General features: G+C 30.9%; 1 protein-coding gene across 3 annotated transcripts in view; it reads left to right on the top strand.

Annotated features, from left to right (window-relative positions):
- The window catches only part of LOC127708512 (uncharacterized), a 121,373-nt gene that overhangs the window by 49,405 nt on the left and 57,162 nt on the right, over window positions 1–14,806 (top strand). For all 3 annotated transcript variants that reach the window (XM_052213407.1, XM_052213405.1, XM_052213406.1), the window contains exons 20-25: window positions 4,223–4,337; window positions 5,288–5,444; window positions 6,905–6,969; window positions 7,596–7,730; window positions 8,846–8,994; window positions 10,892–11,004. In XM_052213407.1, coding sequence (XP_052069367.1) covers window positions 4,223–4,337; window positions 5,288–5,444; window positions 6,905–6,969; window positions 7,596–7,730; window positions 8,846–8,994; window positions 10,892–11,004 — 734 coding nt within the window. The remainder of the gene's footprint in view (window positions 1–4,222; window positions 4,338–5,287; window positions 5,445–6,904; window positions 6,970–7,595; window positions 7,731–8,845; window positions 8,995–10,891; window positions 11,005–14,806) is intronic.

Below are 14,806 nucleotides of genomic sequence, written 5' to 3'. Positions count from 1 at the left end.
TACTTCCCTTACACTGCTTTTAAATTATGTTTAAAGAAATGCATATTTATAAAGGAAGACCAGTATGGCGCATTAGATTTGTAAAATCTTTGACCACATTTATTTATTTGTTATGCTGAATCTAACCATGTATTTAGATTTTTTATTTGTGGACCCCGCTATCAAATTGGTTCATATTGAGGTCAAAAGGGTCCAAAATTAAACTTTGTTTGATTTCATCAAAAATTGAATTATTGGGGTTCTTTGATATGCCAAATCTAACCGTGTATTTAGATTTTTAATTTTGGGTCCTGTTTTTTAAATTGGTCTACATTAAGGTCCAAAGGGTCCAAAATTAAACTTAGTTTGATTTTAACAAAAATTGAATTCTTGGGGTTCTTTGATATGCTGAATCTAAACATGTGTTTAGATTTTTGATTATGGGCCCAGTTTTCAAGTTGGTCCAAGTTGGGGTCCAAAATTAAACTTTGTTTGATTTCAACAAAAATTGAATATATGGGGTTCTTTGATATGCTGGATCTAAACATGTATTTAGATTTTTAATTTTTGGCCCAGTTTTCAAGTTGGTCCAAATTGGGGTCCAAAATTAAACTTTGTTTGATTTCAACAAAAATTGAATATATGGGGTTCTTTGATATGCTGAATCTTACCATGTATTTAGATTTTTTATTTGTGGGACCGCTATCAAATTGGTTCATATTGCTCAGGTCAAAAGGGTCCAAAATTAAACTTTGTTTGATTTCATCAAAAATTGAATTATTGGGGTTCTTTGATATGCCAAATCTAACCGTGTATTTAGATTTTTAATTTTGGGTCCCGTTTTTTAAATTGGTCTACATTAAGGTCCAAAGGGTCCAAAATTAAACTTAGTTTGATTTTTAACAAAACTTTAATTTTTGGGGTTCTTTGATATGCTGAATCTAAATATGTGTTTAGATTTTTGATTATTGGCCCAGTTTTCAAGTTGGTCCAAGTTGGGGTCCAAAATTAAACTTTGTTTGATTTCAACAAAAATTGAATATATGGGGTTCTTTGATATGCTGAATCTAAACATGTATTTAGATTTTAGATTTTTGGCCCAGTTTTGAAGTTGGTCCAAATTGGGGTCCAAAATTAAACTTTGTTTGATTTCAACAAAAATTGAATATATGGGGTTCTTTGATATGCTGAATCTTACCATGTATTTAGATTTTTTATTTGTGGGCCCGCTATCAAATTGGTTTATATTGAGGTCAAAAGGGTCCAAAATTAAACTTTGTTTGATTTCATCAAAAATTTAATTATTGGGGTTCTTTGATATGCCAAATCTAACCGTGTATTTAGATTTTTAATTTTGGGTCCCGTTTTTTAAATTGGTCTACATTAAGGTCCGGAGGGTCCAAAATTAAACTTAGTTTGATTTTAACAAAAATTGAATTTTTGGGGTTCTTTGATATGCTGAATCTCAACATGTGTTAAGATTTTTGATTATGGGCCCAGTTTTCAAGTTGGTCCAAGTTGGGGTCCAAAATTAAACTTTGTTTGATTTCAACAAAAATTGAATATATGGGGTTCTTTGATATGCTGAATCTTACCATGTATTTAGATTTTTTATTTGTGGGCCCGCTATCAAATTGGTTCATATTGAGGTCAAAAGGGTCCAAAATTAATCTTTGTTTGATTTCATCAAAAATTGAATTATTGGGGTTCTTTGATATGCCAAATCTAACCGTGTTTTTAGATTTTTAATTTTGGGTCCCGTTTTTTAAATTGGTCTACATTAAGGTCCAAAGGGTCCAAAATTAAAGTTAGTTTGATTTTAACAAAAATTGAATTCTTGGGGTACTTTGATATGCTGAATCTAAACATGTGTTTAGATTTTTTATTATGGGCCCAGTTTTCAAGTTTGTCCAAGTTGGGGTCCAAAATTAAACTATGTTTGATTTCAACAAAAATTGAATATATGGGGTTCTTTGATATGCTGAATCTAACCATGTATTTTGATTTTGGACATTGGACCATAATAGGTAAATTAAAAAAATTGAAGTTCTTAGACCACATTCTTTCTGTGTCAGAAACCTATGTTGTGTCAAATATTTAATCACAATCCAAATTCAGAGCTGTATCAAGCTTGAATGTTGTGTCCATACTTGCCCCAACTGTTCAGGGTTCGACCTCTGCGGTCGTATCAAGCTGCGCCCAGCGAAGCATTTTATTAATTTTAGTTTCTTGTGTATAATTTGGAGTTTAGTATGACGTCCATTATCACTGAACTAGTATACATATTTGTTTAGGGGCCAGCTGAAGGACGCCTCCGGGTGCGGGAGTTTCTCACTGCATTGAAGACCCATTAGTGGCCTTCGGCTGTTGTCTGCTCTATGGTCGGGTTGTTGTCTCTTTGACACATTCCCCATTTCCATTCTCAATTTTATGATAAAAAAACATTCTCTAACACCTTAGGTAGAAGTGAGAGGAAAAAGTACATGTTCTAGCCCCTGTTGGGGAGAAAGTAACTAATCAGATCTACACTAAAATTGTTTATATAAATAAGAAGATGCGGTATGAGTGCCAATAAGACAACTCTCCATCCCAGTCACAATGTATAAAAAGTTAACAATCATAGGTCAAAGTACAGCCTTCATCACAGACCCTTGGCTCACATCGAACAGCAAGCTATAAAGGGCCCCAAAATGACTAGTGTAAAACAATTCAAACAGGAAAATCAATTTTTAGTCTATATATATGTGTGTAAAATTCTATAAAGGTGATGGACATTTAAACAAATGTACCATAATGATAAAATTAAAGGAACTACAGTCGCAAAAAAAATGAAAAAAGTTAATTTTTGATCTTCAATTTCATGAAGTTGACAAATGAATATTCCAATAAAAACAATAAAAACAATATATTAATGAAGTTGCCCTGCAAAATAGGCAGAAAGTAGCACTATCACTGTGGATATGTTTGGTATTTTGAGAAATTTTCATTGTAACAGGTTGCCTACAGACTTGTTAAAGAATGATTGAAAGAATTTTTTAGGGGGTACAGAAGAGCACCTTAGTTTACATGTTAAAGTATTTCCATTTTCGTTTAAATATTTGCATTAAACTATCAAAATTACATATCTCTGTGCCAACAGTTTATTTTGTAGGTAAATATGTTTAAAGCAGTGATAATGTCAAATATTAAAAAGTGGGGAAAAAAACAGTGTTGAGAAAAGTAGATTAATGTTTGTGTTGAACTCTAATAGAATAGACCTGACATTTTCAGCAGTAGACACTACTGGTAAAAAGTAAAAGCATTTGCTTAATTTTTTGCTTTTTAGAAAAGAAATAAATTTTATGCCCCACCGATGCTAGAACAGGGGAATAGTGTTTTTTTTAGATTTTACGTAAGTCTGATATTCTGTCCATGTTATTTTCAATCTGTTCGGCCATCCAGTACTGTGGATTCATTTATTTTCGTGGATACCAATTTTTATGGATTGACGAAAAATTGTGTTTTCATGGATATTGGATTTCATGGTTTTGCCAAAGTCTGCAAACAAGCCTATAAAAATTAACATTTTTCTTAATCATTCAAATTTGTGGTTCATTTATAACCTTGAAATCCACAAAAATTGATATTCCACGGAAATAATATAGCCTCCGGGTGCAGGATTTTCTAGCTGTGTTGAAGACCCATTGGTGGCCTTGGGCTGGTTTCTGCTCTTTGGTCGGGTTGTTGTCTCTTTGACACATTCCCCATTTCCATTCTCAATTTTAGCTGGAAGGGGAGCAAAATGTTTTTTGGCCTGTACATGAGTCTGATATTCTGCTTATATGATATTCAATCCGTTTGTCCGTCTGTCTGTCAGGTTTCAAGTTTTTGGTTAAGGTCAAGGTTACAACAACTTGAAAATTAGTACACATTGTTCATATGAACTGTTTAAATTACATGCAATAATATAGTTTTGACCCCAGTTTCCCATTCACTGATCATAGAAATGTGATAGTTTGAAACCAGTCCATTCTCTGGTTAGAGTTTTTGGATAAGGTAGTTTTACCATGAAATTGAGGTCATATCAACTTGAAACTTAGTTCACATGTTCATTTTGATGTGAACTATTTAAATATGTACAGTGAACATAAAAATATGACAGTGCTAGCAGGATATTGTGTCCTAGGGACAGATATTTTTATTTTTTGATATTTCATAAGGATACAAATGATTCTTTTTGTTGGAATACAATTTATAATTATAGGGTGCTTTATACAAAAGAGAGTCTTCCAAAACTCATACAATGGTTTCCAGGATAAGAGCTTTATGGGAACATGTTCGAATATCCAGAAAGAAATTTGAAGAAACCCCTGATAGAGGTAGGTCATTTTCATTTTGTTATAATTATGTAAATTTCTAAATATTTCAACTATTTACAAAGTTGCAAATGCATGGCTGAATTAAACTCTAAATTTAAATGAAAACAATTTTTCCAACTTTTCAATAGTTTATTAAAAGTCTTCTTTTTAGTCAAGATAGAAAATTTTGACACATTTATAATAATAGTTACTTTATATCTTGAATAGTTAAAGTTAACTAGTGTCAGAGGTTAAGAATATGGGTGCATCATATTTGCACCCATATTCATTTTTTTTAACAGTTGTACAGGAAATAACAGGTTTGTATACAAAATTCATAACAAATATGTCAACATTTTTTTATTTTGAATGTAGTACAAAATTTGTATTATATTTTCATATTGAGTACATTATTTCTGATCAAATTGATAACCTAAGAAGCCCCTGAAAGCTTGTTAGACATGCATGATACAGGGCCTATAATAAGCACTTGTTATACCTGTGCATTTTAGAATCATGATACAGGGCCTAAGTGCTTGTTTTACCTGTGCATATTAGAATAGACTTATTCTACTCACCCAAAATCCGTCATGGTCGAGCTAGGGACTAAGATTAATAGAAAGGGTATAAATGAGGTATAGGTTATTGTGTCATATCAAAATAATATTTTTTTACTGGCAAATAATTGAATTGGGTTTACCTGTTAAATTAATGTGTGCAAATGTAATAAAAAGCTGTGAGCAAATGTAATGAACCTAAAAATATTAAATTTTTGTTGACTTAAGTAATTAATTTAAAAATTTGTTCAACATATTGAATTATTGACAGTAAGTTATTAGACTGAAATATGAATCAAAATGTTGAAAGACTTCGAAAAAAATTTGAAATGCAACTATTGTAGTGTTTCTATTTTCTGTTTTAATGGACACCATTTTAATGTCATGTTAGAGCATTTTGTATATACATTTCAGGTTTTCTGGGGAAAAGTTTTGCGAGACATTTTAACAGATTTTGGAACTACATTCTGAAAGGTGGAGTAGGGACGTTTTTTATAGCAGTATCTATGCCAGTCCTGTGTACAGTGACATCTACATTGTCAGTGATATTAGCAATATCAGCCCCATTATGGTATGATCTGTTTTTAGTCCCCTACCGACGAAGTCGAAGGGGACTTTAAGTTTGCACTCCGTCCATCTGTCTGTCCGTCCGTCTGTCCATCCGTCAGTCCTGCAAATCAGCTTTCCACACTTTTTTTCTTCGTTCTTAAAGATATTGATTTGATATTTGGTATATAGTTTTATCATGACAAGTTATAGATCAAGTTCGAATTTTGTTCCGATCTGATGATTTAGTCAGGAGTTATGGACCATAACTCTGGACCATATCTAATGTTAGAGTACTATGTTAAACCATATTTCTGTACAAAGGGAGATAACTCATTTTTTAAAAGACATTCTTTATTAAATTATTTGAAGAATTTTTTGGCAGGTTTATTTTTTAATTAGTATAAACTAATTTTCTGAATGCTATATATATAAAAAAAAATTATGAAGAGAAATCCTTTAATTAGATAATAATCTATTTTTATTAATGTATATATTTCAATACATTACATTGTGTAGATAAAAGTTGTTGACATTTTATAGATAAGTTACAAATCTATATTAGTTTGTGACAAATGAAAGAAAAAATATTTGGAACTATTAATTATATTTGATTATAATTTGAAAATAGATATACACTGTATTACATCATATCTAATCTTAGAGAACTATTAATCATATCTGATGTATTTTTCATCATGCTTATAAGATATTGATTGATAATTGGTATATATATAGTTTTATCGTGACAAGTTACAGATCAAGTTCAAATTTTTGTTTCGGTCTAATAATTTTGTGCAGAGTTATGGTCCTTGGACTTGAAAAATTCATGCATATAATCAGTTTTCCACACTGTTTTTAGTCATGCTTGAAGATATTGACATGATATTTACTTTTTGTTTACACCATGACAAGTTTTAGAACAAGTTAGCATTTTGTTCCAGTATAATGAATTTTTACCCGGTAGGGGACTATGTGTTGCCATGCAATACTCTCAGAATGCTTGTTACTCAGATAACATTAATGTGATATGTTAATTAAGTTATATTATATGGAATTCTATGGACCAGTTGCAGAGTAAAAGCTTTTAGAATGACTTACATTCCGTTGCTTTTTAAAAAGATGCCCAAAAAAGTAATAATTCTTTCAGGTTTGCTCTTTGCTCATTTCAAGGTTCATATTTGTTATTTCTTTTCAAGAAACTTAAGCGGATGTACATGTATCATATTGACTAAATGTATCAATCATTAGAAATTTACAGATGGCTGAAATTATTTTTAGAACCATTGATAAAAATTTATCAGATTTCTAAGAATAACAAGTACACATCAAATCAGACTATATTATATTGATATGTTTTTCAATTTTAAATGCTTAATTTTGTTTTGGTACCAAATATAATAATAAGAATTGTTCTGAATGGAAGATAGTTATCTCCCCTATAAGAAAACATTGATGTAATAACCTTGATATATATATATTCAGGATACCAGTTGTGACATTGATAGTACATATTGGTGGATTCTTGATATATGATTTTGACAGTCCAGGTAAAGATTATTTCTAGAAAATAGATTTAAAGCTTTGTTATACATGCATAACAAATTATGAATCATAGCTTAAACAGTTTATTATAACAAATTACATACTGTGGATTCATTATTATTCGTTGGATACCAATTTTCGTGGATTTCGTGGTTATAGGTTAACCACGAAATCAAATGTTCAACGAATGGCAAATTTACTATAGGCTTGTATGCAGACATTGTCAAAAACTACGAAATTAAATATCCACGAACTTGTAAGTTTTCCCTAATCCACGAAAATTGGTACCCACGAAAATAAATGAATCCACAGTATCTGACATGAATATTTAGTTTGTCAAAGCCTGTGCTTTTCATTTCCTAGACCTAAATTTAATTAAATTTCTATTTTAGCATATTTATGGTGTAAATTTCAACAGTTTATGAGAAAAGCTCAACAAAAACAGTTTATTCACTATTTTACATGTCTATGCATCAACTTGAAACATTTGTAATCTTGAAACAAAAAACCTAATAAGCGGGGCCAAATATGGTTCCTACAAAACTTACTTCTTTTCTGAATTTTCTTTCCATAGAAGATTCATTGCAAAATATAGAGTATTGGAAATGTCAAACATATATATTTTTTCCAGATGACAGCAATAAGATAGGAATATTGTTTGAGGCAATTATATGGAGATTGTTAATACAGGGTTGTATCCAGCCATTGACTGCAGTGTTGGTTGGCAGTATTGGTTGTCCTCTAAGTTCTCTGGGCATTACGCTCTGTAAGTACCAAAACCCTGTCATAGTCTGCGCTTTGGAACTGACATTCTGTAAAAGATAAGGATCATTCAGCCTTTTTTTTTGTCTCAGATTTTCATAGTTATCTAAATGATGATGTCATTATTAGTTGGATAAATATAGCAACCAACTTCAACGATTTAAACATAACAGTTCATGTTCTAATTTTGCATTCAGTTTTTCATCGCTTAAAATATCTCTCCAATTGTTAAAAAAATTATTAATTTCAATCTATTTTTCCATTGCTTTAAAATGATTTCCTTGAAAATACACAACATCTTTAAAAATGAAGATAATGAAACATGGAGTAATCCAAGAACTTTTGAAAGAGGAAAAACAATTTTGATGTTTTGATATTGTTCAAGACCTCCTTATGTTCTTGTTAAAAAAAATCAATCTTTCTAACTGAAATTTTTTGTTGTTGATAATGCTCTGTTAAAAACTTTTAATAAATTTACCTTTAGCTACAGTGATCATTTCCAAAATTTAGTTATTAATGCAGTCATCGCGGTATGACATCTTCAGATTGAATATTTTTCTAGTTTTCATCATTATGGCAAGTTTTATATTAAAATTTTGAATAATTCTTTGTAAAATTTTGATAATCTTGCAATTGCTCTCTTAAATTATTGTGGGTTAATTTATAATGAGAGCTCTGATTTAACCAATTTATATTTGATGTTTGAAACAAAGCTTAAAAAACTTTTGCGTGCTATATTTTAAGGTTTTCACATTATAGAAATAATCACTATATGATAGAATGTTTATATAGTTCTAAGGAATTCAAATTGAAACATAAAGGGATACTAAAGTTGTTACTGTGGATTCATTATTATCGGATACTAATTTTCTTGGAATTTGCGGATAGAAGCATACCGCGAATTAAAAATGTTTAAGGAAGTATAGATTTACTAAAGGTTTGAATGAAAACTTTGGCAAATCCATGCAAGTACAACATTTCTTTTTCTTCAATTTACAAAATTTGATACTCATGCACTCACGAATATAAATAAATCCACAATAATCCACAGTAATCAACAGTAATCCACAATTTGATTTTTTTAAGTAATTGTAAATTGACCTTTATTTTGATTTTCAGTCGGGTTATTAAGAAGGACATGTCGTGGATTTTGGGATACTATTATATATTATATTGTAATCAAGCCTAGAGCCAGAGTACCATCGAATGATAGTTTTGTAGCTAGGAGAATTGCAGGTCCTGGCTTAGCAGCAGACTTCTTCTATCAGGTATAACAATTTATACAAAATGTGACTTTTATAGTTTTGGAAAAAAAGTTTTGTATATGAGATTTTGCATCATAGTATTAAGCTTTTCTCCATATCTAGTTGTATACCAGTTTTCATAGATTTTGTGGGGAAAGGTGAACCAGAAGCTTATATGTTCAATGAATCACAAATTTTCTGTAGGAAAGTATGTAGACTTTAGCAAAATCATGAAATGAAATATCAAAGAAAATGCAAATTTACTCAATCCACTAAAATTGGCACTTACAAAAATAAATTAATTCACCGTTATTAAAAATATCCAATACTCTTGGTATTAAATTTATTTTGCGAATCTCAAAATGCACAAAAATTGTTGCCTCACAGTACTGTTTAAAGAACCTCTTCAGGATAAAAATTAATTATAAACAACAATGATGGGTTGAACAAGAAATAAAAAATATGTAAGAGTATTTTATTGTTGCCACCTGGTAATGTACTGTACAGAACTGCTGTAGCTAGTCTTATAAGAAGAACCTTTTGTGTAAGTCAGTTGGCATACTGAGTTCTAAAAAATATTGTTCAAGGATTGTCAAAATGAAATATGTATTGGACAAAACGTTTAGATAGAATTTGTCTTACCAGCAAGGTAGCAGATAATATAGAAGAAAAGAAAAATATTGTTCTTGAATATGACTAGAGTTATCTCCCATATTACAGTTTTTCAGTACAAACAAATACTTAACTTTGAATGTGACTAGAGTTATCTCCCATTTTTCCAGGTTACAAGAGGGCAATATAATAATGCATTTTCTGTAGGGTACCAGAGGTGTTCCATATATTAATTCTTGAAGAATAAATAAACTAGATAAAAATGGGTAACAATTCGTGTAACTAGAAATGTCTGTACTTTATTACAGACAATAAAGCTGTTGAAAAAATAATATCCATTTTTATGCCCCCGCCATAGCAGATGGGGCATTAAGTGTTACCCTTGTCAGTCCCGTCCCGTAAGTACATCCCCAAAATTGGTTTCCATTCTCTAACTTTAGTTTGCCTCAACAAAATGTTATAAAACTTATACACAATGCTTATTACCACAAAACGCAGATCAAGTTTCGAAATTGAGTGGTGTCACTTTTACTGTTCATGAGTTATGCCCCTTTATAAACATAAAAAATTGCAGAATTTTTTATTTCTGTCCTCTAACTTTGCCTAAACAAATGTTATGAAACTTATACACAATGCTTATTACAACAAAACACAGATCAAGTAACTTTAAAGTTTTTGAGTTATGCCCTTTATAAGTGGAAAAATTGCTAAATCTGTCGTTTCCGTTCTTTAACTTTAGTTTGCCTCAACAAAATGTTATGAAACTTATACACAATGCTTATAATCACAAAACAGTCTTAGCAACGTGAATCCTGCATCTTTATGGAAGTTGACTCATGCATATTTACAAGTGGGGGCATCTGTGGCCCATAGACACATTCTCCATTTATTTTCACTTAAGATGGAAAAGGCAAATTTTCAATGTTTCCTTCGTGAATACTATAAATACATTTTCTACACTTTGTTAAATATGATTAAAATTTTCTGGATTTTTTAAACCTTAATGGATAATAATTCCAACCCTGTATAATCCAATCAGGAGTTAAACAACATTTTATTCTGAGTATGTATGATCTTGGGGTAAAAAAGTTGCTAGTAAAATGTAAAGAAAAAATTGCTCTCCATTTTACCTTAAATAATATACTTCAATATGACTAGAAGTTCCCATATTTCCATATTACAGCCTGCTGTTCAATAATTTGAAAATTCTGCTTAACATTTTATTATGTACCTTTGTACAAGAAAGGTTTATTGAAAGTGTCTTTATTGACGTTTTTTAACTGATAGTTATACCTGGTCTTTTTTGCAGATTGAACCTGAACAAGCTCTAGCAGCATTTGAAAGTATGCTTGAACGAGAAGAATTAGAGGCATGGAAACATCATATGTCCAGATTGATAGATCAACCAAAAGAAGATTTCAAGTAAGAACTTTCTACATGTTTTTTCTTAGGTAAAACATGATTTTTGTCTGATTGCAGTTTGCGAGACATAGGTATTACTATCCGGTGGCGGCGTAAACTTTTTGTATAAAGCTTTATATATCAGGAATTTGAAGACCTGGATGCTTCATACCTCGTATGCAGGTACCTTATGTTATGAAGTTTCCGTCTGTCATATGCCCATTGTCCTTGACCTCATTTTCATGGTTCAGTAACTGTTTGAAAAAAAATTACAGTTTTTTTGTCATGTGAATTTCTCACTTATTATGAGTAATAGGATAACTATATTTGGTATATGGGTTCCTTGCAACGTCTACATGTCCTTCAGACAGGGTTAACCTGGCCTTGACCTCAATTCATGGATCAGTGATTAGGTCCGTTTCTCAGATACTACAAGCAGCAGGTCAACCATATGTGGTGTATGGAATGATTGTAAGGGGTACATGTCAGGCTAGCAGGTTTCATCTGACCTTGACCTCATTTTCATGGTTCATTGGTCATTATTAATTTTTGTCTCGCCTTGACGGAGTCAAAAAGCGAGACATAGGTATGCTGTTTCCGCCCCCTTAGTCATGGTCTATAGACTTTGAAAATTTTGCTAAGTTTACATGTATTAGTTTGTGATTAGGTCAGTTCAAGGGGAACCATTAGTGGTACGCCATTGTTAATTGGTGTTCAGTTGTATAAGCATTAGCACATCTCATTTCCATGGAGAATATTTGGCCCCGCCCCCTCAGTCATGGTCTATTCACTTTGAAACTTTTGCTTAGTTTACATGTATTAGTTTGTGATTAGATCAGTTTAAGATGAACTGCTAATGTTAAGTCATTGATATTTGGTATGCAAATTTATTGGCATTTGCAAGTATCGTTTCCATGGAGATTATATAGCCCCACCCCTGATCATGGTTCATTGACTTTGAAACTTTTACATAGTTTACAAGTTAATGTTAGTGTTTAGGTTTGTTTAAAGGGAACGACTTATGATAAGTCAATGGTATTTGGTATGCAGTTGTATTAGCAATGGCACATCTCATTCCATGGAGATTGTTTAGCCATGTACCTTAAGTCATGGTTCATCGACTTTGAATATTTGCATAACTTACATGTTTTTTATCAAAATTACAAAAAGGCGAGACATATCTCTGTGATAACAGTTTATTTGTGTTTTGGTCTGTTTTTCAAGTACTGTAAGCAATAGGTTAACTATTTTTGGTGTATTAAATGATTGTAAGGTGTTCATGTCTGTCTAGCTGGTGTCATCTGACCTTGACCTCATTTTAATGGTTCATTGGTCAATGTTAAGTGTTTGTGTTTTGGTCTGTTTCAAGCACTTTAAGCAATAGGTCAACTATATTTGGTTTATGAAATGATTATAAGGTGTACATGTCTGTCTAGCCGGTGTCATCTGACCTTGACCTCATTTTCATGGTTCATTGGTCAATGTTAAGATTTTGTGTTTTGGTCTGTTTTTCAAATACTTATAACAATGGGTCAACTATTATTGGTGTATGGAATGATTGAAAGGTGTATATGTCTGTCTAGCCAGTATCATCTGACCTTGACATCATTTCTATGGTTCATTGGTTAACATTAAGATTTTGTATTTTGGTCTGTTTTTCAATTACCATATGCAATGGGTCAACTATATTTGGTGTATGGAATAATTGTAAGGTGTACATGTCTGTGTGATAGTTTTTATCTGACCTTGACCTCATTGTCATGGATCTTTAAAAATTGTAAGTTTATGTGATATTTGTAGTAAAACCTTTATCTTTAAGACTTTCAACATAAAATCAATGGTCAGTAAAACAGGCGAGACATTTCAGCATGTGCACTCTTGTTTAAAGTAGCCATTGCATAAGCATGTGATGACAACGGTCTGGGAATGGTAGAAATCTATTTGCTGTTTATAAACACCATGTACTTTTCAAGCTATAAATAGTATGATAGAAAGCTGTGTTCAATCATTAATCACCGAATATTTTCGTAGTTTTATATTGTATTGTTAAAAGCTACATTCTGATTAATGTCCAAGTAGAACTCTTATAAATAGTATAGTAGAAAGCTATATTCTGTCTTTAATCACTAAGCTACTTGTGTAGCTTTATATAGTCATTCAGCTTCAATGTTATATTCTGTAGTTATGCTTCTCTTGTCTGTAGTGGACACTCTCGCAAGTGGAGTATTTCTTTAGTTCATTATATAGAGCAATGGTTTGCTCTTCCAGTAATCTTATACTTGATTCAATGTGGTACTTCAGGACATTTTTATAGGTAGTAAGATCATGCTTTTTATGCACCCTCCATAGGCAACGGGGCATTAAGTGTTACCCTTGAGCGTCAGTCTTTCTGTCCTGTCTTTCAGTCTTTCTGTCTTTCCTTCAGTCCCATTTTGTTGCGAAGCTAGAGCGGGGCTTTTATTTTACAATTCAAATCATAATTTTCTTTTGATAGTCAAATAAAAGCCAGCCTTATATTTTCTTTTGATAGTCAAATAAAAGCCAGCCTTATATGTTTGTTACCCTACATGTTTGTTTTCTGGTTTTAAGTCTCCAATTCAATATGTTATCAAAAGAATTTATGATTTTACATCTTACATGTATACTCAAAGATAAATAATTCAGCTTTAAAATGACTGAATAATGTATATGTAAAGCCATTTTAAAAAAACTTATCAATTTACAATAAAAATTTTGGATTTGTATTTTAAATGAAAGATTTGAACCTTACTACAGTCAGATTAAAAAAAATTTATATCTTTAAAATAAATTTTGATGATAATTATTAATAAAAATATTTTTCCTGATTAAAAAACAAATAACAAACAAACTATGCCATCTACAGAATTTATCTCTCAGTGATCGTATATTGAATTTGAATTACCTCCCTTGAATATCTTTTAATTTTAGAGTTAGAATTTACATGATTAACCAATACTTTACAGTGGCTTTGTGACTGATCTTAAAAGAATTGCCAAAATCATCATTAGTCTGTCCTTTTTTCCTATTTTGCTAAATATTTTTACAGTCTTATGGATTTTTTTATTCATTCAATTGAAATTATTAAAGACTGTTCAAAGTCCACATTGGATAATCAAAAACCTTTCCAATTTTTAAAAATAGTCAAATTATGTCAAAACCTTATTTGTGTATACAGTATGAAGAGCACAAGATACCTCACATGTTTCAATAATTGAATTTATGTTACAATGTAATTGTAAAAATTTTAAACAATTATAATTTATTTTAAAAATACATCAGGTTCTATGCAAATTTATCTTTGACGGTAAAGCTGGAAAAAAGAAGTAGGAAAGTTTTGTAACAAGTTGCTGGTTCAGTTTGATTGATATCAAAAAACAAAATTGCAGTTGAAAAAAAATTGACAGGTTTTTATTATCAGATATGTCAGTGTTTGGTTTGAATAAGCTCTGTATTTCAGGGAAAAGTAAAAAAATGTGAAAAATGGACAGACATCAGACATCAACAAGAACATAAAAAATAATTCTTGATATGTTATTTACATTAGTCTAGACAAAATAAGACACAAAAGATGATATTGTTATGATGAGCGGGAAACAAATATACAATATTATAATGAATATTGTTTGATTGAAATTTTCTGTTATAAAATTTTGAAAATAATTTAAAAAAAAAAGAATATATCTCCCTCATGCATAATTCTGATTCCATGTCCAGATTTTGTTTTATCAGCTCTTGAACATTTGTATGCTGATTTGGATTTTCAAAATTTTGGCATCGAACATCACTGAAGACATTAATTGTT

The sequence above is a fragment of the Mytilus californianus genome, unplaced genomic scaffold, assembly GCF_021869535.1.
Source record: "Mytilus californianus isolate M0D057914Y unplaced genomic scaffold, xbMytCali1.0.p SCAF_7, whole genome shotgun sequence".
Classification (NCBI taxonomy): domain Eukaryota; kingdom Metazoa; phylum Mollusca; class Bivalvia; order Mytilida; family Mytilidae; genus Mytilus; species Mytilus californianus.
Note: the sequence above shows the minus strand (reverse complement) of the source record. Positions and strands in the feature narration are given on the sequence as shown.